Source organism: Spermophilus citellus (assembly GCF_964194105.1).
Source record: "Spermophilus citellus genome assembly, chromosome: X".
Taxonomy (NCBI): Eukaryota; Metazoa; Chordata; class Mammalia; order Rodentia; family Sciuridae; genus Spermophilus; species Spermophilus citellus.
This window is the reverse complement of record NC_138190.1, coordinates 120076208-120102496: the sequence shown is the minus strand read 5'-3', so window position 1 is coordinate 120102496 and position 26289 is coordinate 120076208. Positions and strand designations below refer to the sequence as shown.

At 40.1% G+C, this 26289-nt stretch overlaps 1 protein-coding gene across 1 annotated transcript in view; it reads right to left on the bottom strand.

Annotated features, from left to right (window-relative positions):
- The window catches only part of GRIA3 (glutamate ionotropic receptor AMPA type subunit 3), a 272552-nt gene extending 246734 nt beyond the window's left edge, over positions 1-25818 (bottom strand). The window contains exons 1-2 of the mRNA XM_081278184.1: positions 25563-25818; positions 24257-24415 (exon numbers count right to left, since the gene is read on the bottom strand). Coding sequence (XP_081134310.1) covers positions 24257-24415; positions 25563-25671 — 268 coding nt within the window. The 5' untranslated portion in view covers positions 25672-25818. The remainder of the gene's footprint in view (positions 1-24256; positions 24416-25562) is intronic.
- Positions 25819-26289: the final 471 nt, after the last annotated feature.

The window sequence follows — 26289 nt, the reverse complement described above, 5'->3', positions numbered from 1 at the left end:
AGGAAGTACTATGAGAGAAAAGGAGAGCTCTAAATGAGGGCTATTTGGGGGAAATTATCAGATGACACAGCCCAGCATCTGTGACATTCAGCTAGGTGAACAGTACCTCTTCAGATTGTGTGTAGAGTTGGCACTTGTCCCATTTCTTAGATTGGCTGTGTTTAGATAAAGGGGAACCCAGCCTTGAGGAGAAGTGGGAAAAAGGTGACCTTTAAGGTTCTTTTATCCCATAGATTCAAAGAGACTATGATACCTGACTTAGAGGAGTGAGCAATTATCTAGCAATATCAACTGGGAGAAATAGGCCAAAAGGAAATCTACATTCTGACCCCAGGGGTCTGAGTTGGTTGTTCAGAAACACCTTAAACCAGATCTAATCTTTGGTCCATTTAGTTAGATCATCTTCTGAGTTTCCTTTTTTCAATAGGGAAAATCACCTTTTACTAAGAAATAGTGGGGGAGGCTAAAATCATGTAGTATTTAATGTTGGAAAGCCTTCATAGAGCCTTTTCATCTTATAAAGGATCTAAGTGAGGCTCAGAGGTATGTTAGAAACAAAGCTGGGGCTGGAACCTGTTTTAACCCAGGGTTCTGTTCAACATATCCTGCTATCTGATATTATCCTTTTTCAAATTCTTATTTTCATTTAGTCCCTTGTAAGGCCAGAAAAATACAAATACCAAAGTGAGGATTGGCAAGGGAAATGACTCTCTAGTCAACCCCTTTCTACTGGGAGGAAGGGTTTTTTTTCCATTTAAACAACTTGATACCCCAGCAAATCCCTAGGCCTGGGATATATATACAGAGAATTCATCCATTATTTGCTTTTCCAGTTGACCTAGCTTCTGAGCAGCAGGATTTCAATGGTTGTGGGCTTATATGGTCACCCTGTTTGCCAGTAGGGAGAAGTGTTGCACCTGGAACTGTCCCAGAAGGGTCTTTACTTGGTCCACTGGTTCAGATATAGGCTATGCAGGCCTTACCAATTTTTGACCTTCTCATCAGGACTGTTGGGTGGACCAGAGTGCATAGCATGGAGATGACTGACTTAATGACCAGTGCCCTACGTCTAGCTCTCAAACTCAGGCTTTTCTCCTTCCTACCTGCTGCCTCCACTTGATTTGTCTGACTCACTTTAGTCTTAATTGTAGTGACACGTGCAAATAGCACATGCATTTATCAAGGAGCAAGCTCCAGGGATGTAGAGCTTGCTTCTCACTTAGTTTGAAGCAAACACAAACAAACAAAAGAACATACTTCCTACAGATGTGAAAAAAAAAAAAAACCAATAGCTTTCTTTCCAAAATGTTGGAATTTGTGTCCTTTGTGGCACAGAATGGAAGGGGATAGTGCTTAAAAGAGAAAGCTCTGGAGATAAGTATGTTCATCTCTAGCTCTGTCACTTACTAGTTGTGTGAACTTGGGCAAGTAATTTAACCTCTCTATGCCCCAGATTCCTCATCTGTGACATCAACCTAAGTTATAGGGTTAATTTGATTGTTGAAAGACTAAATAAATGTAAATCATTTAGATGGATGCCTGGTTATAAGAAGTACTTGTCAGCTTTTATTATTACTACATTATACTAAATTATACCTAAATCATTGTATTATAATAATTCCTTTTCTTAAGCTATTCCTAGAAGTATTTTCAAAGAACTCAGAAGAAAAATATATGAAATATGTGATCTTCTGCAGTTGGTTGAAACTGCCTTTCTCTTGGTTTCTACAATTGTTTGCAAGTTAAAACATTGAGGTGATTTTCCCCTATCAGGTACATTAATATCATTGTGGCCACTGCCTGTCTAAAATGAAGTTGAAAATTTGTCTTGCATAGATGATCTTGCAGACATATTCATTTTTCCCCAAAGAAGGGAACAGTCCTATTGCTGCAGCAGAAACGAATACTGTGCTGAGTACGTAGAAAGTGAAGGGTCCTTGTAAATAAAGTAGCAAATTAGCAATGATTTTGCCAGCAGTTTTAAAACAAACGGATTGAAAGAGATTTCAATAACCACATGCCTAACTTAGAGCTGCACTTGAGGCATTTAGTAAACGTGTCATTTCAGTATTGAAAACAGCATCTAATCAAAGCATGTTTATAATTAGACATCACATATAATATCTCTCAAAATTATGTTCCACCAGGTGAGATGCCATTCCCTGGAACACTGAAATCGACTGTTTGTTAGGCCTTTGTTATTATTAAAAAGAACAGGTTGGGGGTACCAAGAGAGAATCAGATAAATGAAAGTGTTTAATTTTAATTAGAGGAGAAAAAAAACTACACACAATATGGGTAGCCTGTATAGCAAACCTTGTGCCAGTAAAACCTGCCTCAAAAGGTATGACTGACTCTATATTAATTTAAATCAGACAGACATTGGCACTGTGTTCTTTTATTTTTCATTAACATTTTGATTTAGAACAACAGATTGCTGCAGTGAGGGGACAAGAACGGCAGCCAGTGAGCCATCTGCCGAGCATCTCGCTGACGACTCCACTAGTGAAAGAAGCTGGTGACTACGGAATGTATGCAAGAGGGACACACACCATTAGCTAAGTGACAGGATGAAAGATGGGAAACTTTGCTGGGTCAGAGGAGACAGAGATGGAAAAGGCAAAGCAGAGCCCATTCTGATTGGAATTTGAAAAGATCCAAGTTGCTTGCAGCAGGCTAATAGGCCGGCAATCTATAGAGGGTTTGTTTGTAGGGTTTTTTTCTTTTTCTTTGAAATTACAGGTGGGATGAGGAAAAGGGAAATGACAAGCTAAACACACAGTAATTTCCCATGCATCTCACATGGGATACATTTTCCAGATCAGTGAATATTTACCCCTTTAGACATACCACTTGAGAGAGAGTCTGTTTCAAATGGAAGCCCCCCTCTTCCACCTTTTTAAATGCAGCAAAGCACTGGTATGCCAAGGTGGGGGTGGTAAGAGTGGTCTGCCTGGGTGCAAACAAAAGAGGGTGTGTTGTGTGTGGAGAATTTAAAGGCGGTAATACACTGTCTAAAGGTCTGCTTTTTTATTATCACCATGAACAGGCATTTCTAAACAATATCAGTGGAATAAATTCTCCCGGCTGGGATGGACCTCTCCTATTACCCCTTCTCCATGGCCTACCAGTGTAGTAGAATAAGTACAATTCAATTTTTTCTGTTTATGTTTCTGGGTCTTTACTGGGAATTCCAATTCCAATATGGAGTTTGTTGTCTGGGAGGCTATTTGGCCTCTTATATCTATTTGTCCCATGCTAAATAGTCCCAAACTGCTGGACTTTTGTAGTTGGTGATTCTGCATGTATTTACCTTACTGTTAGCTGTCACATTTTAGTATATCTGCTTTTATGAGTACCCCATTTCAAACATGCTATCTTCAGTATTGAACGTTGTTAGCCACATTGAGAAAATATGAAAATAGAAGATTAAAAGCACAGTAATCTGTATCTTCTGCATAATAAGGCATGGAGGTGTGCAATGCATTGTAGAAAGTTTTTTCTTCAAAAATGGTTAAAATAAAAATAGCACTTGCATTGTTGTAATACATGTGCTTCAATTATCTGGAAAATTAATTTTGATGGAGCCATACGTTCCCTTATAAAACTAGTTAAATGGAGATGGCATGGTGAATGAGAAGAGTACAAGATTAAACTTAGATTTGGGTACCATATCCTTCCACTTACTGAGAATAGAATTTTAACTTCTCTGAGCCTCTTTCTTTAACTGTAGAATGGGCATAATAATAGCATTTGCCTTTCCTATCTTGTTGTAGAAGAGGTTTTCTACCATCCTTCATTCATGGATTGTTATAGTTTAGATACTAAATGTCTCCCAAAGGCTCATAAGCTAAAGACTTCATCCCCAGACCATGGTGCTATTGGGAGACGATGGAAGGAAGTTATGTCATTTAGGGCATGTCCTTGAAGGGGGTATTGGAACTCTGGTCCTTTTCTCTCTCTGCTTCCTGACCACCATGATGTTGGGAACTTTCCTCCACCATGCACTCCCTGCTGTGATGTTCTGCTTTGGCATAGGCCCTAAGACAATGGGACCAGCCAACCAAGGACTGAATCTCTGAAACCATGAGCCAAAATAAACCTTTCCTTCTTATGAATCAATTATCTCAGGTAGTTTATTACAATAACACAAAGCTGTTTAACCCATGAATGTTCCCTTGAAGTGCCAGCAGTCAGTGCAGATCATCATCTCTCTTATCCTCCCTCATGCTGGACCTGGTACACACCTCTAGGAACCATCTCTCTTTACTTCTTTACCTGATTCATTAAACTCTTAAGACATATTTGTGTTCTTACATGTATCCCAATTAATTACTAGGATCTTTCTACTAAGGGCTGAGAATTTTTCAGAAAGAAAAGCTAAAGAAAAAAACTTTTGAAATCCTGATTAAGATGAGCTACGGGGTTTCCAGAAGTTGATTTTTTGTAATATCTGTTCCTACCTCCCCAACACATACCCACAAGGCAGAACACAGGATTTGAATGATACATTAATGATCCTTTGTTACCTTTTCCTGGCTTTGTTCTCAACTCATAGTTTAATTTCATAACTTGAATAGGCCTGATGAAACATTGTTGAGTACTGAATAGATAAGCCACATCAAGGAGTCACTTTAGGGAACTTCTCTTTCTATCATTTGACCCAGAGGGTCTCCATAGACTAGACTGGTTCCACAGGAGGTAAATGTAGCATTCATCTATGCAGTAAGAATTGGAAGGTTACGCAGATTCCACCCTTACCAGAAATAGTTCTCTCTCTGGCTGTGTAGTTTCCAGAATATTCCTGATAAATCCTAAACATATAATTATAAGGACCAGAACATGGAAGCCCTGAGAAGTCAGACAATTTGCCTCTACTTAAAAGTTATGGTCTCCTTTATCAGCTCAATGTGTATTGATTTGTTGTTTTTGATTTTCAGCTCAACATCTCTTTCATGGAGAATGAAGAAGATGCCCATTAGTGGAAAGTCTACTGTATGTCAAGCAATTTGCTAAGCATCTGATATAAATTTCCTCATTTAATCCTGTCAATCACCCTAGAAAGAACATAGTAATATGACTCTTATTCCACTGATGAGGAGAGTGAAGCACAGAGTATTTAGGTAACTTTATGAAGGTCACATAGCTAGAAGGGGCAGAACCAGAATTCTAACGCAAGTAAGCTCTGGCATTAAAGTGCACACATTGCTGCCTCTGATACTTGAAGCCCGAACTTGACTACTGCACTGAACAAAACAAAACCTCTGTTATCTAACCAGTGTTACCTCCTTACAAGGCCACTAGGGGGTTGGGGAATGGAGTAAGAGGCCATGAGATATAAATTCCAGAGCTTGTATCTCTATTGTAGAAGCCAGGCTTGAGTGAAACATCTTAGTGGAATTTGGGGAATCTTCTGGGCATCTTGAAGACCCTGAGCTCATGAGTAATGGAGGGAAAAGAAAGGGGAAGGGCCCACCAAAACTGTCTGAGGAAATTCCATGATATCATATGAATTAAATATAGTTGAAGCTAGAATGTACCTGTGAAGTCACGTACTCTAATGTCCTTATTTTACAAATGGAAAAAGGCATAGCCTAATCAGGGAACAGTCACAGAGTTGGTTTGTAGTAGCAGAGCAAGGCAGGAGGAATAGAAAGCTTTTTGTTCTACAACATATTGCTCCCCTTAATATGTCTGCAAGAATCTCACCCTGGGGCTGGGGATGTGGCTCAAGCGGTAGCGCGCTCGCCTGGCATGCGTGCGGGCCCGGGTTCGATCCTCAGCACCACATACCAACAAAGATGTTGTGTCCGCCGAGAACTAAAAAATAAATATTAAAAAAATTCTCTCTCTCTCACTCTCTCTCTCTCTCTCTTTAAAAAAAAAAAAAAAGAATCTCACCCTGAGCAAACCAGAGATTTTAGCATCTCCATTTGAAGCAACTGACCCTAAATACCACATCTCCTCACCCTCTCTCAGCTTAATTAGAAAACAAAATCACAATTATGAGCCCAGGCATGTCTTCAGTACTCATTTCACTGAGGCTGTCAGAGGATCTGCTTGTCCTCACTGGTTTTGAACTTGGAGATGAAACATGACCCCAAATAGCCTTGTTCCCCTTAAAAACCTATCATTGCCTTAGCAGTCATGACTCTATTGAGCCTTGCCTGACAGTATTTATATTTTCAGCTGGCACCAACTCTAGGCTAAGGTGTTCCATATGTTTACTTCCCACAGTGTAAAGTAGGCCTGAATTTGACTTGCTTGGAATTTGTTCCTTTCAGGCTTCCAGGGACAGCTTGTTGTGGCATAACAGGGCTTGGTGGACAAGGTCATTTTTCCTTTCCCTCTACCTTGGTAGTTTCAGAATTTGGCCACTCACTCCAGATGCAGGAGACCTCATCTTGGCTGGCCCCCACCTGGTGAACATTTTAGCCTGTGATCTCTGCAGCATGACAGAGAGCTCTCTGATTTCTGCAATGCTTTCTGGCCAAGGCAGGTAGTCCCTCTGAACAGAAGCTGGGAGGATGACCAGGCAAAAGTGAGCTGCCTTTGGCAATAGGGTCCCCTTCACCTGAAGGGCAGAAAGGAGCACTTCAGGATTGGAGGAGGGGTGAACCTCAATGAACACTGTCCAGACGGCAGTGGCAGCTAAAGGCAGCCAAAATTCTGGAGCTAAGAATAATGAGACCTCATTTGGGTTTATCATCTTAACACATTTCATACTAAATTTCTTAATGGGCTGCTTTGTTGGATGGCATTTTTAGTCACCTTTGGAGCCTGCTATTGAAAATCTCCTTTCTTGTTTCTTTTCAAAATAACCTTCTCTGCTGTTGAACTTGAAAAGGTTGTCAGGCGGAAGTGCTTATGTGCTCTCATCTCAGCTAAAATAATGTAAAGATGAAAGTATCCAACACATATATTTGCTGAGTACCTGGAGGGATATAATTCAGGGGATGCAGTGATCTTTGAGCTGCCATCAGTGTTGCAGCCCTTGCCTGACATGGTCTGCTCTGCATGCCAAGGGAAAATGAATAGTCCTCTGGCTGTAATCAATTTACTCCATTCCAACAATTGGCAATTGTATTTTCAAGCAACCAGCAATTTCAACCACTTTAATAAGTTTTAAAAAAACACATAACTGAGGATTGACTGTAAAGACAAATATTACTAATCAAAGGAAGGCCATCTGCTGCAGTGGTCATTGCTAGGGACAATAGAAATCTCTTCAGAATCTGGTCAACTCTGAGGGCATTCTCCACATCTGCCAAACCTCACCCCACCCCCCACCTTCCTGCACCTTTACTCTCTCTCATCTGGAATAAGATAGAGCTATGCTACATTTTGCTTATCCTAACAATAAAAACCCAGTTATTCAGTTCCTGCCTACATGGATTCCACACACACACACACACACAAAAAAAAAAAAAAAAACTGGAGTTTTTCTCTACTCCATTTTCAGTAAAGGTCAGCACATAAAATGCTGTAATGATTACTTTAGGATTGTGTTTGGGAAATACCTGGATTCTAGTCCTATTTTGTGACTAGCTCTGTGACTTTGAGCTCTCATCCTCTGAATGTCTTTTCTTATATGCAACATTAAGATGTTGGATTAGATGATTTCCAAGGTCACTTCTGTCTATACCAGTCGATATTTCGGACACCAGGAGTTTTCTTTTAAAAACATCTTCCAAAGCTCGATATATTTAGCATGGTCTTCTGGACCATTAGCATCTTCAGTCCTACCCTATGACAATCATATGTTATATCTAACTTTACATACTTAGCAATCACATGTTATTGTCTTCAAAGTACCTTAACATTCATTCTCTCATCTGACCTTGTAACATCCCTGCAAGGTATATAGCTCAGGCATTATTATGCCCATTTGGTAGATAAAGAAACTGTTTTAGTCAGCTTTTTTCACTGCTGCAACCAAAAGACCTAACAATAACAGTTATAGAGAAAGAAGAGTTAGCTGTTCATAGTTTCAAATGGTCAACTCCATACCTTTGGGCCTGATGTGAGGCAGAACATAGAAGAGTGTGGAGGAGGGAAAGCTGTTCCAGACATGGTACCAGGAAGCAGAGTGAGAGACCTCCTCACCATAGACAAAATATAAATCCCAAGGGAAAACCCCATCAACCCACTCCTCCAACCATATCCTACAGGCCTACAGTTACTACCCAGTTAATTCCTACCAGCAGATTATTGTACCCATTAGGTTAAGACTCTCATAATCCAGTCATCTCACCTGTAAACTTTCTTGCATTGTGTCACACATGAGCTTTTCAGGGATACCTGATATATAAATCATAATACACACTGAGTCCTATACCAGTAAAATAATTTGTGAAAGGTCATAGGGCCAGATAATAGCAGATATGGAATAAGAACACAGGTTTTCTAGGTTCAAGTCTGATGCCTTTTTCCTTTGACAAATATAATAATGGCAACTAACTATTCTTGAATGTTCACTAAATTCCAGGTACTTTCTATATATTTTATGATTTTTTTGCCATAACCATATAAGGCAGATATTATAATTTCCTTGATTTGTAAGACAGAAAAAGTAAGCTTGAAGGGGTTAAGTTCCTTACTCATGGCTATCCAACTGGAAAGAAATAGATCCAGGATTTGAACTCAGAGAATCTGCTTCTAAGCATAATTATTATTGCTCTACTGGATGTTGTGGATTATATAACATGTACCTTAAAGAGGATAGAATATCAAATCCTCATTTTTGTTGCCCTATCTGGTGAAGGAATAATGATCATTCTGAAAAGGCCAAAGTAACTAATAGTCATAAAGTATTTATCATGTATTTACTATGTCTTTAGACCTGTGCTGGAATATAAATGCTACAGGAATTTGAGGCAAATTTGTAAACCTCAGTGAATTGAGAATCTATTAGGATGCGCAGAATTAGGTAATAGATTTATATATATGCATAAATACATAAAATATATAAATACATGTACATATGGTAATGCTCTTATAATATACACATGCTATAAAGTAACTATGCAATAGAATAATTTATAAATAGTAAAAACATCAAAAATTTTAAAGAAGATTTAAAGGGTCTAGAAAAATACTCTCAATATAATATAAACTAAAAATGTGGGAAAAATTGGAGTATATGGTAAAACCCAATTTTGTATGATTTTTACTTTACCTAGGTGATATTTTTTACATATTTTTGAAGCTTATTTTATAATGAGCATGAATTAAATTTATATTTTAACTTCTATAATCATTAAAATGTTTTTCTACATTTAAAATATTAGGTTGAGATAATATGACTTATATACAGGAAACAATTATAGAAAAAGATTCTCTAGAAATATATGAAAGTAACAAAACCTATGGTGTTGCCTTAGTACATTTTTCTATATGAACAGTTGCAAAACATTTTGGAAAAGACCCCAATATGGGAATCTGTTGCTGCTGCCACTAGGGAGCTGTATCATCTTTGGAAAATCTTTCCTTCCTTGTCCTTACTTTCCTCAGTCATAAAATGAGGTAGTTGGACTAGAACTACTTGCTATAGCTCCAAAAGTCTGTGATCTATAACTAGACTTCAAGACTTTGTTTTGCTAATTCCTGAGTATAAATCAAAGGGCGGTAAAATGATTGCAGTTTAACACTGGGGCACTAGATGGAAGATACCATTAACCATGGCCCCTGAAACTCATACTTTAATACATTTCCAATTCACTTGCTGTGAATTTATTCTTCCTCTCTGCCACCTATTTAAAACTGACAGGGTTGTCATTTTCATATAGAACATCACTGTGCAGCAGTGAAAGCTAAAGGAAAAGGATTATGGTGGGAAGACATTTTAGAGAAGTGCTATAAGTTAGAAGAGCTGCATTGTAATCCCAGTTCAGCTATCAAATAGCTGTGCAACCTTGGGATAATCACTTAGCCTCTCTGTTCCTCAGTCTCCTCATTGGTAAAAGGAAGAACAATGATCTATAATAAAATATAGCAGTGGAATTGGAAATGAGAAGAGGAGATCATGCTGGTAGGGCATGGATTATGAAGGAAAAAAGTTGCCTTTGGTTATCACCCCAGAATACAGAGGAAGAGAAAGGAGGAAAGATGTCTGTGTTGCCTAGTAGTACTCAGCAGGATCCTTTCTGGTGGATCTCTGCTTGTGGAATTAGCTAGTTAACCTTTGCTCTGGAGAGAATGGAGACTGAAATGCTGGAAAATCACATTAGCAAAATTTCTCTTTTAACCTTTTCCATATCTCCTTCCTTTGCTATTTTCTGCCTGACTTAGGCAAGTACCATCAAAAGAAGAAAATCCATCCACTCAAACAGAGATGCTTTAAACTTAAATCCACACATCACCCTCAATTAAAGAACTCAGAAAATCACTCTTTGTCTGAGTGAAGACTACAGGATCCATTTTTCAAACTCCTACTTTAAACACATTAACACGTTTTCTTGACAGTTTAGAAAAGATTGTTCTTTCCTTTAAGCCAGCAAGTGCTAAGGTTATCATGTTACTATCTATGTTGTTTTATCCTAAGCATAGATAGTAATAAATTCCTATCTAGTTCAGAAAAAAGAATCATGTCCTTCTAGACAATTCCATTTAATGGTGGCATGATTAAGCCTAATGGTGCATTCATTCTGCATTTTGGAGATAGCCACATCAGTTCTTTCTTTCTCCACATTTTTTCACCTCAAAGCAAATCTCTTATGCTTAAAGTAGTGTTGTTAGTAAAGATTACCCCGTCCAGCTTCTTTTTAGTTATAGATTTACAGAGGGTACATGTTAACTTGGAATGGCCAGAGATGGGAAGAGTCTCTTCCTGAGCTTGGTTTTGACTAATTCAATTCCTCTCCTTCATTTACCAGCCACCTCATTACTTGGTGTTTATAACAGCTACCATTTTTTGTACACTTACTATATGCCATATATCATGATAAATATTTTATATGGATAATCTCATTTAATTTTCATAGCACCTTTATAAGGTACTACTATTATATTTACCCCCATTTCACAGATGAGAAAGTGAGGCACAGAGAGGTTAAGTAATTTGCACAAGGCCATATGACTAGTGAGAGAGCCAAGATTCAAATTAAGGCAACCCAAGTTAGAGACATTCTTTGCCCTTTAGTAACACCCAAACTAAATATGAGAAAAAGCTTTCCACTATGCAAGGTCAAACAACAACCCTTTCATTCAGTGAGTAAGGTACAACTCTCTGGAGCCAGGAGTGTAGAAAGAGCTGAATGGTTCTAGGTCTCTTTATCTGGGAAAAGTACAACTTTCCTCATGGTTTCCCTCTCTGCATGTTCAATAGGTTTATAGACTCTAAAACAAAGAATTGGGGGTAGTAAGAGTTGATCCTGGCAGAATCAAAGAGGCCAAAAGCTACCTACTATTCATAGCTCTTATACAAAGTGGATTAAACTCTTATAAAAGGCTTTGCCTAGACTCAGAGATGTGCTAAAAATGGATCTCAGTTGAGCTTTCATCATCTGGATGGCAAAAGACTAAAAGAATTATCAATTGCTGAGTGTCATCAAGAAGTAGAAAAGATGAGGTGACAATGAATGCAATATGTTGTGCCAGGATAATGTCTGCTCCAGAGGAGAATGGGCAGTATGGAGTATCTCTCCCTTCAGTTCCTTGGACTTTTAACTCCAGGGACCAGGAAGAAAATTCACTCACTAATGGACCTGTAGTACCCAAGGAAGTGAAAGGATCTACCAGGGAGGTTCTGAACAATTTCTTGCAGCTTTTCTTGGTGCTCCTCAGTGGACAGCCCATTTCCAAGAGAAGTACCAGTGCCTGACAGCAGAGTCAGTTTCCTGATGCTTGGTCCAAGTATTTTCTTCTGACTCATCCTTCAGAGGACAAGCAGATGCCTCGAGGCCTTTAAAGTCACAGGGGCTACATGTGCACTATTTAGATAATGAATTCACAAGGGAACAGAAAAATGACTCATTTTGTGATTGGAAGAACAGATTGAATTAGAGATAAAGATAGATTTTTGGGCCTTCAGGGGAAGAGGACCCTAGGTCTTCCCTTGAATACTTTAGCCCTTAGATTATGCAGAAATGTGCATCTCAGGCTTTCTTCACTGAAGGTATCTGTGTATCTGTCACTGCCAAAAGATAAATTGGGTGGGCAAGCTTGGACACACTGAGAGATATTTGAGGTTACGCTGATGGGCTGGTACTCTGAAGGGGTGTTGTGATTTTTTTTTCAGTTTGTGGAAGAACTGAAAACTATAGAAATTCTCAGAGGACAGCTGTTCACAGGAAGGAAATCCCTAACATGATAAGAACTTTTATTTTTCAAATAATGCTTTCTCTTTTTAGGACAAAAACTTCAAAAGATCTTAAATTAGTGATGGTACTGATAATAATATTTGGCATTGATGATAATATCCAATATATATCAGACATGATTAAAAGTGTTTTACATGGAGTCAAGACTTATTTCATTGAAAATTCTTAACAACCCTACAAGGTAAGAATTATTATTGTCCCTGCTTTAAAACTGGGGAACTCGAGGCACAGTGAAGCTAAGTAACTTGCCCAAAGTCTCACATTTGGTAAGTGGAAGAGTTGGGATGAACAAGGATAATCCATAACTAGCTGGAAACATTATCCATTGGTTCCACGAATTTGATATTTTCATCATGGAGTCTTTAAAAAGCAGAGAATAGATGAATATGAGGAGAAATTTCTAGATTAGAATTTGAAGGGCTCCTTTTTGGATGGATTGTCCTCATTAAGAAATGAAGTGAGATGGTAAAATGGAACAAGAATTAATCAATGAATGTTAATGATAGACATCTCAAAGATCATTCAGAAGATCCTCCCTACTTTAAAAATGGGGGAAAAAACACCGAGAACCAGACATGGAAAAACTTGACCAAGTTCATCTAGGAAGTTGAGGTCAGAGCTGAACCCAGACCTCCTAACTCCTGGGTGACGGCTCATTCCCATACACCCCTGTTCCCTCCACAGCTTTTACTGCTACTTAAGGCCATAGAAACATAATTTCTCAATCATTATATTTTCTGTTCATTTACTTCATAAGATTTCAATTGACTTATGTGGTATATACATGGGTGGGTTGATCTTAGTTTGTATCCTAGGCATAGTCAGTTATTCCCATTGGGAAATACAATGTCCACAAGTAGTTATCTAGCATATAAAAATTCTAATCAATAAGTCATTCTAAAAACACCCCAAGAGTTTATATCCTGTGAACATCAGAAGCTTTGCTAAATAACATGAAATTTCTCATTGGTGAAATTAGTAGCATTCAACACTTATGGGTTGGTTAGAAGAGGGGTAATGGTGTTCTCAAACTAGCAGAAAGAAGATATAAGGATGTAATTAGCTCTATAGTATTATCCCTTATTAATGGTACCCTAGGTTATATTCATCAGTTGTGTTGTGGGCAGCCACTTGATGGGGATTCTTGGTTAAATAAATCCTGATATCGGGATGTTGTCTTGTCTGCCTCAAGTGAACCTTTGTGCAAGCCACTGTTGGAACTCCTAAAAAGAAAGAGCTGAATTTGACTGAGGCTAAGAACAAGCTATCCAATTGTTTTATGCTTGTTTGCTATTATTTTAACAAGAAACAGAATTTTGTCTGAGGTTTGTTTTTACATCTGATAATGAGGTTATGGTGAAAAGACCTTTAGGCCTCACTACAATCACAGCAGGCTGTTCATAACCAATAGTTAACTAATGGTTGTGATTGACCAAGTTGGCTTAGGTCAGGTTAGAACTCTAGGCAGCATTTCTATTTTGGACCTTGGTTTAAAGTTAGTGAGCCTCATTCTGGCAGTCTTGGGGAAGCTTCTACCCTGGGTATTAATTGACAGATTCTTATTTGATTCAGTGGCCTTCCAGTTATGGCCTTACATGTACCGGAACTTAAGTAGTTTTCCCAAAGTAGGCCCTCTGAGAAGCACATTTTCTGATCTGCTGAGCACTTGCTAATGACCCTGTGCCAGCATTCTGACCTTGCTATAGGTTTCAGCACTGTCTGGGGAAGGTTAGTTAGAGTTGAACTGGCACTCAGCCATGGAAGGCTACTGGAAAAACTGCATATGTATGTAGGATCACAAGCATGTGTGCAAAGGAAAGATTTCTATCATATTGAGATACCTTGATGGTACATTTAGAGGAGAAAGTAAAAAATATAGTTTTTACTGAAAAGAGCTTTTCTTTGTACTTATAATGACCACTTAACAGAGCTTCCCTCAACTGGGAAAGGCAGTATAATGTACTGTAGCCAAAACATTTGCACCTTGCATCCAAGTCACCTCATGTACTGTTGCAAATGTTCTGTTTGTCCGATAGTAGTTTTTAAAAAATTGGATTTGAATGCTTTCAGATAGAGACATAGACTCTCTAGATTGCCACAGACCTCACTACTCCCTATTATGACACATGTGTCCATTTTCCACATTTGTGTGATCTGTCTGGCTCCTAGGGTCATTTGAGATGTCAACTCCAATTGAAACTGAGCCAGGAAATTATCAGGTTCTATTACTTAGCTGGCTAACTGGGTGACCTTGAGCTAGTCTTTTATACAGTTTTGAACCATATCTGATTCCTCTTTTATAAAAAGAGGATGTGAGTTCCTTCCTTCTGGAAATGTTGTGAAAATTCCATGAAAGAAGATATCTAAAATGCTTAGCACAGTATCTTCCACATGGCATAGCTTCAGTGAATGATAGTTGTTATTTTTCAGTTCTGATTTTAAATTTGTTGACAGCAAAAATGGGGAGGAAGGCACAATGAATGCAATGTGAACCAATTGCTATATATCTATTTTTAACAAATGGTTTGGCATTTACCATGACATCTAGTTTATAGCATAGCTAAGGACCAATCATTAGCTAACAAGCAAAGAAGGAAAGAAGCATTGTTAAAATGAAAAACATTCCCTTGTCTCTACTTAGCATCTCAAAGAGCATTTTTGCTTTGTTTCTCTCAGGGACCATGAGTTGAGGTAAGTATCAGATCTTTCAAGGCTTGAATTTCCAGCCTGAGAGCCAAACTCACTAATATTTTCATAGGCCAATAGCACCTCACTTACATACAGAAGCAATATATGTGAAAGTACCTGGAACAATACCTAGCATTTACTGGGTGCTCAATAAACATTCAATCTGAATTTGCAAATCTCTGTAGTATCAGAGTTTATTAAATTTGTGATTCCCAAATTGTGTATTAGTATAGCCCATAGAGCTTGTTAAAAAGGCTTATCCTTCTCTTTTCTGATTCAATATATCTGGGGTATGACCTAAGAATTCATATAATAAGCAATAAGCATCTCTGGTGATTCTGATGCAATTGGTCCAATTAAACACTGTTCTAATCTAATCAACAAGTAGCTTTGGAAATTACAATGAAATATAAGGATTTTTGAGAATCTATAGGAATTTCTGGCTGACTGAATATTATTAGCCTTTATACTTTAAATTTTTAAGGCTGTTAACCCATACAGAGACCTATATCAACACTCCTACCCACATACTTATCCCTCTGTGGGCAAGGTCCTAATCTCATGCATTGCTGGTAGCCTGACCCCTTTCTGGGAAGCTGCAAATATGAGGGCACTGGTTGCAAAGAGTAATTGGTGAGGTAGACTAGCCAACTGTGGACAGTTGAGATAGTACTTTTTTTTGACAGTTCTGGGGATCAAATTCAGGATCTCATGTGTAGCAGGCAAATGCTGTACCACGAGCTACATCCTCACCCCCAGAGGGGACTATTTTGATCACAACAATTTTTATTTTTTTTTATTTATTTTTTTTATTGGATGTTCACAACATTACAAAGCTCATGACAAATCATATTTCATAGATTAGAATCAATTGGGTTATGAACTCCCATTTTTACCCCAAATACAGATTGCAGAATCACATCGGCTACACATCACATTTTTACATACTGCCATATTAGTGACTGTTGTATTCTGCTACCTTTCCTATCCTCTAATATCCCCCCTCCCCTTCCCTCCCATCTTCTCTCTCTACCCCATCTATTGAAATTCATTTCCCTCCATGTTTGTTATCCCATTCCCCTCGTAAACTCTTATATATAATTTTGTATAACAATGAGGGTCTCCCTCCATTTCCATGTGATTTCCCTCTAAAAAAATTCTCACCACAAACTGATTTTACTTCTGAAAATTTCCCACAGTAACTGGAGACTGCTGAGTCTCAGATTATCTATTGCAGCAAAAAATCATGTGTAAAACAGGTAGCAGGCCTACTACCACTCTAAAGGTATGACTTGATGGGTCAAAAGCAACTCTATGGTGAATGGCAGCTAAGATCTTAGAGAATAAAGTACCTGAATTTATCTATGGATGAGATAAAATGTTGAAAAATAGATAAAGTGCATTAAAGTGTTTTTCAAGGACCCTTTCTCAACCTCAGGGGTCTTCCAGTAACCTTTGTAATGTTCACCATCCATTTGATGTTCCACTTTCCTGAGCAGATGTATTATTTTGGGTCACTTACCTGTCTTGGATAGTCCCCTCTGAGGATTCTGCAGGGTAATCTGAACAGAGAATTCTGGCTGAACAGAGAATTCTGGCTGAAATATTAATGGCTGATAAGGATTTAACTCATTACCTTCCAGATAGTACACTTGCATTTTAGCACAGGTTTTCAGTACAGTAACACAAATAAATTGATTTGTGGAATTTCAGACTAATAGTAAACTGTCAGGGAATAATATTTCAGGGAAATTGAGTGCCATTTTGCAGGCTTCAAATGACACTGGGTAATGTTTTAATGACATCCCTGGAGTAGTCCTTAGCTTAAATATTTTAGAAGTGTCATTACTTCTCTTCCTTTTTATCAATGAGTACCTGGCACAGGCCTTGAAAATGGAGTCACTTCTTTAGAATCCTATAGGACCAGATGGGGTATGAGTTGTGTTGTACTTCTTTTTTTCTAGCCCTGTTTAAGAGAAGTCAGACAGCTGAAGAGCAGATGTTACATATCTCCTTCTGGCATTCCTTGACCCAGAGAAGCAAAGTGGAAAGGGAGTAGAAACCACAGGCCAACCTCAGATCTCTTGAGCAGGTTGTTTCTAAAAGGGGTACTCTGGGGTGTGGCAAGAAGCCAAGATATTGTCATCCTGACTCATGAGCTACTTCCTCTCTCAGCTTGCCTTCTAGTCTCCCCTCTACATTCCTTATAAAATCTAACTCCAAGTGAATGCTCTCATTAGACATCTAATCATGCCACCTACCTGCCTGACATGGATACAAGGCTGTTGGGAATATGATAGAGATATCTCTAAGTCAGAATGGGCCAAATGTGTCTCTTATAGAACCTTCTTTGGAAGGCAAAAAGGTATGAACATGGGTAAAAGCTTGTCTGAAAGAACCTTTCCTTTGGTGATCATAGTTTTCCTGCTCTGGACTGTTTCATCAGCATCACTGGGGAGCTTGCTAGAAATGCAAAGTCTTGAGCTCCACAGAAGATCCAATGAATCAGAATCTTCATTTTAACAAGATGCCCATATGATCCGTGTGCATGTGAAAGGTTGAGGAGTGCTATTCTACACTGAATTGTGCCACAGAGTGTTGAGGGATCATTACTAGCTGTGTTTCCTCTTCTCATTCTTATCATTGCTCCCCTGCCTCCTCCACATAAGGACAAATGATGATTGGGTTGTGGATAATTGCTTAAGAAGCCTGTGACAATTGGAAACTGAGGAGCCGGAAGGTCTGGACTGAAGGATGCAATCACATATTTCTCTCATCAGTGTTCAAATGAAAATCCAGAAGAGAGTATGCTGGTTATTTCCATAAGGAGGGAAGCCAGAATGTATGCTTAAGCCAAGGCATGGGAGGGATGGAGAGAATGAAGAGGAGACACTTCTTGGCTAGGTTTGCAAATGTGTCTAGAGCTACTATTTAGTGTCTGTGTGAGAGAGATTGCTTCATAAAACATGGCATTCCATATGCAATCCCAGGGAATGAAAACTTTCAGCTTGAGGGCTAACTTCCTTACTATCCTTCTCCCCTCCTATGACCATCCTTTTGTACCCTACACTTCTTGCCAGTGCTTACAAAGTAGCTTCAGATACTATAATAGACTCCAATAAAATGAGTCTCTGTGAAATTTAGCTGTTTCCCAAATTACCCTCAAAACTTTTAGGTTTACCATGGGGAAGTTGCACCTGCATGTGCTTTTGGTGTACTCACATACTATGGGTAGCTAGTATTTTACCTTGGCCTGTAAAGGTCCTCCATGACTAAAGCCAGCTAACTTTTGTTTTGGGTAAGTGTGAACAGCCACTCTGAGCATCATATCCAGGGATGTCCCCAGTTAAGAATCTTGCCTTGAAATTGAGATATTATGGTTCACATGGTCGCTGATTTCAAAGCAAATGCTTCCTTGTTAGGTATATTGATCCTTCATTTGTCACTTTCATCTGTGTTTCTGTATTAGTTAAAAAGCTGTCACCCCCAAATGTGAATGCAGTCTCTGAGGAGGATGGACTAAGAACAGAGATATTCTGACACAAAATAGATTTAGGTCTAGTGTGCTGGGAACAACTGAATCAGGGGCTAGTTAGTGAGTAGGTAGTTAGAGACCCAGAAAAGGGCATGAACTGGACAGACAGAGCAGGAGAAAATAATGGCAATGGAAGAGATAGAACAAGGGGGAAACAAATTCTGTCCATGTTAACCTTTTGCTAAGGACTGACCCCTTTTGTGGGTGGCTGTGGTAGTTCAGGGCTGAACCCACACAGAGGCTGATGCTATTTGCAGCTCTGTGTCTATAGCCCAGACATTTCCTGAGCAGCCCTGAGGAGGGAGGGAGTTCTTTTGTGTCTGCACAACTCCTACACTCCTGCTGAAAACTAACCATTGTCCCCACCTGCGGCAGTAATTACACCCTCCTGTGGACGTTTCATCTCATTAGACCAAAGTATCAAAGCCAAAAGAATAAAGTCAAAACTTGATTTTTTAATGGAGTGGGTAAAGTACACAGATGATTATCTTGACCTTCATAGGAGATAGCAAGTCTCATGAGATTTTACATATTTTTGCAGCCCCCATTTAAGAAGTTTAAAAGTAAATCACCTTGGTGAGAATGTTTATTCCTCTCCCCCAAAGCTATGAATTCTACCTTCTAAATTTCTGGCCCTCTCTTAAAATTCATGTTGTCATTTAATCCTTAAACTGATTGTATTAAAATGAAAAATTTCTTGTCCACAAAGGAAGACAAATAATACCACCTCAGCAGCTTCATTTACTTTTCAATCTGTTATAACCAGCCAATCACCTCTGACTACCCAGAACAATGAAATTTTAAAATATATCAGAAGTCAAAAACATAAAATGAAAATCTGAACCAGCTCCTATTATTTTCAGTCTTAGAAACTAGGGAGGGAAATGCAGAATTAAGAAAACAACTTCTACACAGGCAAAAGTAGGGGGTTTTGAAAAACTAGTTTCATTTTAGGGAAAAAAGTTAAAATTCCAGAGAGGAATAAAAATCATGGACCATTTTGCAGTAAGCACAGATACAGAACAAAATAATAATCTTTGCTCTTTCCCCTCAAACAGTTCTATTTTCCCCCATCCCCATTTTGTAGATCGGTGGGAAGCTGCCTTGTATAGGAGGTAACACACTTTGCAGGAAGCTCACCTTTACAGCCTGCTGATTGCCATCTACTTTTATGACCCAAATGAACAGCATCACCTTGCTTCCTCCTCCCCCTATAAAAAATAGATTTTTAAAAACCCATAATAAACCTTGTGAGAAGGTGACTTAAATCTTTGACTGGCACCACTGAGGCAACCTGTTCATGCTTCAGTGAGCTAAGCCAGCTGGCCAGAGGGGCTGAGAAGTGGGCTAAGCTAGTGAGCTTACTGAAGAATGGCCAGCTGACAGGAGAGAGGGAGAGCAGCAAAGGCACAAAGATGGGGAACCTGTGGGAGTGGTGGAGCCAGAGGAGACTTTGGCTAGGATGTGAAGATCTATTTGAGAGCAGGAGCTGTGATCCTGGGATCTTCACCCTGGCTCCAAAGCTTAAGTGGAAAGGACAAACACCCAAACAGAACCCAAATAAACAAAACAAAATTCACCAAATTGCAGAGCATGGGATCAAGGGAGACATTTCCTTCCCAAACGGACCTAAATGGTTAAATGGATCCTGGCAATTAGAATAATTAGATAATTAGATTGTGACTCTGTAGGCAAGAGACGGAAACCTGTCTCCGGTAAGTACACTTGGAAGCAAAATGCACTCAGTTATAAAAAGATCGTGTTCTCGGTTAGCAGGTATATTTCAAATGGCTTGAAAAAATTAATGGAATAAAAATTTCCTGCTGATGGGTTAAGTTTAGCCAGCAAAAGAGATTTTGCCTGGGGCTCCATTAGAGCTTGCACTCCTAAGTCCGACTCTCAGTCCCACCATCACCATTGCACCTCCATCAACAGATTTTTATTTAAGTCAACGCGTTTACAGCACAATTCCATGGTGAATAACCTTTAAGGTTACATTTGCCTTTTTCCTGCTTCTTGCAAACAGTGCGTAATCCACGAGCACATTTGTTGGCTGTAAAGGTGTACAACAGCAATTTTTGCAATGACAGTGCGGAGAGGGAATATGAGATCTGTGTGCTAATGAGCTGACACTGCAGAGGCTGGGGCGGTGTAGTGTGGAGTGCACTACAAGTGCACAGCAGTAAGACACAGGAGGGGACTTCAAGGGAATCGACGACATTTCCTGAGGAACCAGGGCAGCAAAGCCATGCAATGGGACCCTGCAGTCCCTTGTTATTTCCATAGCCCCCAAAGCCCAAGGATAATCAAATCCAATTTTTTTTAAAGAATAGATACTAACTTACTTGTGTCTGCATCTCTTACCATACATACTGATCACATGGGTATGGGTATCTATATATGTTTATGTATGCATGTATCCTGAAACCTGAATATTCTCACCATTTTTCTTTCTGGGTTTATCAAGCTAAATTGAAAATTAAGGCATCAAACTATTAATTCCTATGAAATGGGAACATGTGCTTGAAATCAGATGAGTCTCGCTGATAAACTTCAATTCACCCCTGAGCTGAAATCCCAAATGAACCACCTTTCAAAGCCAGGGAGGCTTTTATTGGCCTCTTAAGGCACAGAATGAAGTTAGAGTCTGTCTTAAGCAAACCTCTTGGGGCTTGTGCAAAAAAAAAATGGTTACTGGTGAATAAGAGTCTTTAAATAACTAATGCCTGGGATTTATTGCAAGAGCCTTCTGAATACATTATGGGAGTGGGGGGCAATACAAAGGGAGAGTTGAGGATGGGGCACTCACAGAAGTTATTACCATTTTATTTTATTTTTATTTAGTTTATTCTTTGTGTATCTGTTTACCTGTGAACCTATGCCCTAAAAAGTATGTCCCTGCCTCAGAATTGAAGGTGTAGAAAAGATCATGAGAAGAGATCAATTATAGTGCTAGGGGAAACTGAAACTAGTAATTCTGCATGGCTGTAGGGGGAAGTTTCTTTAAATTTCAACAGCCCCTTCTATATCACATCAGATAGAAGAGGCAGATGACCAGATTTGGACTCATCTGGGGTTTTCTTAAATTTTTCTAGGCTTCCAGAGAAGAGCAGACCAGAAGATACAGAGGCTTTTCTCTGCACAATCAGGTAGTTATTTGGAGGAATAGAATCTGGGGTCATCACCAGGTTCTAGTACCGAACTAGAATTGTATGCCAAACCTGAAATATTTAACCTCTACCTATACAAGAAAAAAAAATCATCAAGGCCAGGTGGAGGGGAGGATTAGATACTTCCAAGTCTTCCTTGGCCCCTTGAAATCATTGGTTTCGGCACTCAGACTATATGGTTGGACTAGCCATTTTTCTCATACTAAGCTACCAGGCAGCAGCTGCTGAGAGACAGATTTGAGATCTGGCACCCTTTCAAAGATTGTGACATTCAGACATGACTGTTTCGGGGACCAGAGAAGATGACAGCTTTCCTCCTCTGTCTTCTGAGCTGTAAAGTCTGAGAGTGCAACAGGCAGCTGGATACACATCACTGGTTTCTAGAAATTTCTTCCATCTGTGGTGAGTGTCTGTACATGCATACATGTGTGTTTGGCATGACTAAGGTCAAGGTCATCTTTTTGCTTTGTGTTTTTTGTTGCACAGTGAGCCACACCCCTTCTTCCTTACTCTCAAGCCCCTAGCCATAACCTAGCCTCATAAGTAGAAGTGCTATGGATTTAGGGTAAGGAATTTTGAACTTTTGTTTTCCTTCTCCATGGTTGCTCCTTTAATGCCCTGAGAGGTAAGATGTGAAGGCAACTCAACACGAATGTGGGTGACTGATTACTTATTCCCAAACTTGAGATTTTTCACATGGCAAGTATTATTTCCTGATTGCTCCTTGGATAGCGTTCCAATGATCCTAGGCTGGCAGATTTCAGTCTGGTTCAATCATAAGAACAGGACCAAAAACTTCAGAAATCAATTCATTTCTGAGAAGTTAAATGACTCCCTTATCCTAATCCTTGTCAGTGGAAAGACACTGAATGGAGATGAAATAAATATTATTTGTTAACAACATGATAATAAATGCTGGTAGCTTCATGTACTTGGTTTTAAATCTGTTCTAATTGATATTTAGGAAGCTGCACTTGAGATTCAACCTCTTGACAAGACCACAGTGCTGCAGGATTAAGAGTCAGATGTGTGTTGTAAATGCTATGGAGACAGGCCTGGATTACTGAAATAATATGCAAAGTATAGACAGACATTTTGTAACTTTCACACTTAGCTGGAATTAATAAATTCCTATTTTTATCAATGTCAGAAAGCCAAAGAACGTCAAATACAGTGTATCTGGGAACACATATATAAAAGAATCTGTACCTTCAGCTAAAATTTTCTCAGCACTAATAACTGTTACATTACTTGAAGAATACTTCAACTCCATTCCCTTAGTCCAAATCTTCAAATCCAGGGAACCTGTGCCTTTGGAGACTCTTCCAACAGGTTTTGGAAATTACATATCTTTTGAGACAGAAGAATTTGAAGGAAGTCATATACAAAGTTTCACCTGACCAAACATAAGTATCATTTTCCCTTAAAAGAAATATGAAAAAAGTACACCAGTCATAAAAATAAAACATGCTTTGTGTCATCACTGGCCTCATTGTTGTGAAACTTTTAGTGAAATAAGCTTAGATGAAGAATTCTCCGTCTTTCTAACAAAACATTCCATTCAAGTAAAATCTTTAGTCCGGCAGGCTATTAGCCCTTTGGATTCCCATGGTTTTACTTTTTAAAATACCTCCTTTACACAAGAATAATCATGGTACACAACTATGGAATTCAGAAAGGGTTTTAGGGCTGATGAAATTCCTCCCTTTGATATTCAGTTTTCCTCCTTTCAGTCTCCCCCTCAACCTCTTGCTCTAAATTAGAAACTGTGTTGTCCTTAACAATCAGGGGATCTGGGGGATGGGGTGGGGGGGAACCAGAGGAAAAAGAACTAGCTTTTCAAATATTCACCTGAGAACTGTCTTCTCCCTGCCTTTCAGTTTTCCAGGCACTCATCACTTGCAATCAGTTTGTAGTCTTATCAGTTCCTATCAGAGCTCTCTCAGTAAGAAAGGTGATAGTCTAGGACAGAAAGAGGCCAGGGAAACCAGCCTGATATGTCCCTCAAGGTCACTTGTTGGTGGAATTCCTCATATTTTGGTTCTTACATATTAGGCAATTGTCAGTTTTAGCTCCTTTTTACTTGCCAGTCACTAGCTTTATCACTCAAATAATGTACATCCTGAATTGACTCAATCAAGAAACTGCTGCTGCTTCTTTTTTAAATCCCATCTGAAGCAATTTCCCTGAACAACTGTGCTATTTTTTTCTTTCTTTTCCCCCAGCCAAAAAAAAAAAAAAAAAAAAAAAGTGGGGTGCGGGGGAAGGAACGCTAGTTTAGCAGGCAGGAAAATGAAACTTTTGCATCAAACGTTATTCACAACAGAGTTTTGTCCACTGCCTTGAGTTTTGCCCACTGCTTTCAGCCCTGCAGCAGAATCCTCCGGGGTTGATTTATGCAACATGAAACCAGAATTGACTAGAGCCCCTAAAATGTCTACTGAGGAAATCACCAGCCAGCACACAGCAGACCCCCAGCACCACAAGCAAAATGCAAATGAGGTTCCCAAGGTCCCAAAGGGAGCAAAAGCAGATCTACTTACAAGCATTAGTCACAGAAAAACTATTAGAGGAATCCAAGTGATCTACGTGGTAATTCAAATGGAAGGGCTTCTCAGTGGTGTTCTGGTTGGTGTTGTATAACTGCACAGCAAAGCGAAAAGCGCTGTGCTCCTGCACAGTGTTCCTCATGAAAAGTCCACCTATAAGCAAAAAGAACCGAGATTTGGCTTGTGTCCCCTGACCCTAGAACGAGTTAGAAAGTGGGGAACAGTAGGTACCAGATACCTCTAAGTATTATTGGGATGCGCAACTGAGGATTGGTTTTCAACCTGTGTGTTTCTCCAGACTTGTGAACTCAGATTTCAGCCAAGAGAAACCTGGTTTCTCTAGACTGAAGAGAAGAGGCTGGAGAGAAGGAAGAAAGGGAAGAGGGGGCTGCCTTGGCATAGGACGAGGCATCCAAGAGTGGAAATTGGTTCTTAGGCGGTAGCCTTCCCCCACGTACACTCTACTCCCACCCCCATCCCCACAGCTGGTTCATCTTTACCGGGGTAAAGGGAGAGGTTAGAAAGAAAAACAATTTTATTCCTCTTGCTGCTCCATCCCGTTCTCTATTAGCCAACCTCCCTCATGACAATACAGGGGATTAGTTCAGTAATGGCAACAATTCTAACTTCTGGACTTATAAATACAGACAGAATCATAGAGAACTCCCTTCCGGCTCCCAGAGCTGGGTTCCAGACAGACACAGCGGCAATTCATGAATTCGTGGTCTGCGTGACTTCGCTGCTCGCTCAGCTCCTTGTCTCACCCCCACTTCCTACCCCATTCGCCACCAACCTGGCTACTGCCCGGGTCTGGTGAACCCAAAGTGGGTTCCACACATTCCCTAGCACTAGCCTTTTTTCCCTGGAGCCTAAGACGCGGGACAGGGATCCTCAGCCCGGTTATGCGCCCTGACGCGACCAGACAGGCAGCTTCACCCTGGGACAACTTCCAGTGGCTGCACTCACGCCATGGCAAAGTCCAGAGCAGCAAGCTAAAAAGCCGCGACTCTTTGCCCCTTTGCAGCATCCCAACCTTCTGCTTATCTCCCCTGCTCCTCCCAGCTGGAAAACCGGGCAGCTGTCCCCATCAGCCCCAGGAGACCCCTCTCTCATCCTTAGCACTCCCCAGACTAGCCAGCTGGTTGGGACTCAGATCCCCCGATCTTTGCCAGTCCCCATCCCCAGTCACCATCCCCAGACCATGCAGGATGGGGACCCGCGCGGCCGCGGTAGCCCCGCCGGGGCAGTTGTCTCTGATGCAGAAGAGCCTGGCCCCACTGGCTGGCTCGCTGTCGCTTACCTATGCTGATGGTGTTGGGGAATCCTCCGTGAGAATGACCCAAAAGCCCCAGGACTAAAAAGAAGACCGCCCGGAGCACGCTTTGCCCCATTTTCTTCTGCCTGGCCATGCTACGCCTAAAACGAAGCTGACAAGAGCATGGGCGCAACTCGGGAGTCGTCAAAATAATAATAGAAAAAGAAAAAGAATTCACCGGCTCTTACACCCCCTCCCCTCAACTTGCTCTCGCTCACTCTTCCTTTCCACCCCACACTAGTCCTCCTCCGCCGCCGCCGCCTCCTCCTCTTCTTTCCTCTCTCCTTGCTCTCTTTCTCCCTCCCTCTCTCCTCCCTCTCTCTCTCTCTCTCTCTCTCTCTCTCTCTCTCTCTCTCTCTCTCTCTCTCTCTCCCCCTCCCTCCCTCCCTCCTTCCCTCCTCTCCCTCCCTATCTCTTTCCCAGGATCTCTCACACCCCCTCCCCGCCCCCCACCTCACTTCTGTCTTCACACCAATCTAGAAGGCGGGTTCATTGGCTGCAAGCTGGGTTCGCCAAAGCGGTCTCCCTCCCTATGAGAGAGAGAGAGAGAGAGAGAGAGAGAGAGAGAGAGAGAGAGAGAGAGAGAGAGAATATAAAAACCTAAGATACAAAACAAAATAAACAAAACACTGAAAAACAAAAACCAAAAAACAAAGGAGAGAGATAAAGAAATAAGAAAGAAATTATAAAGAAAACCTGAGACACCCCCCTC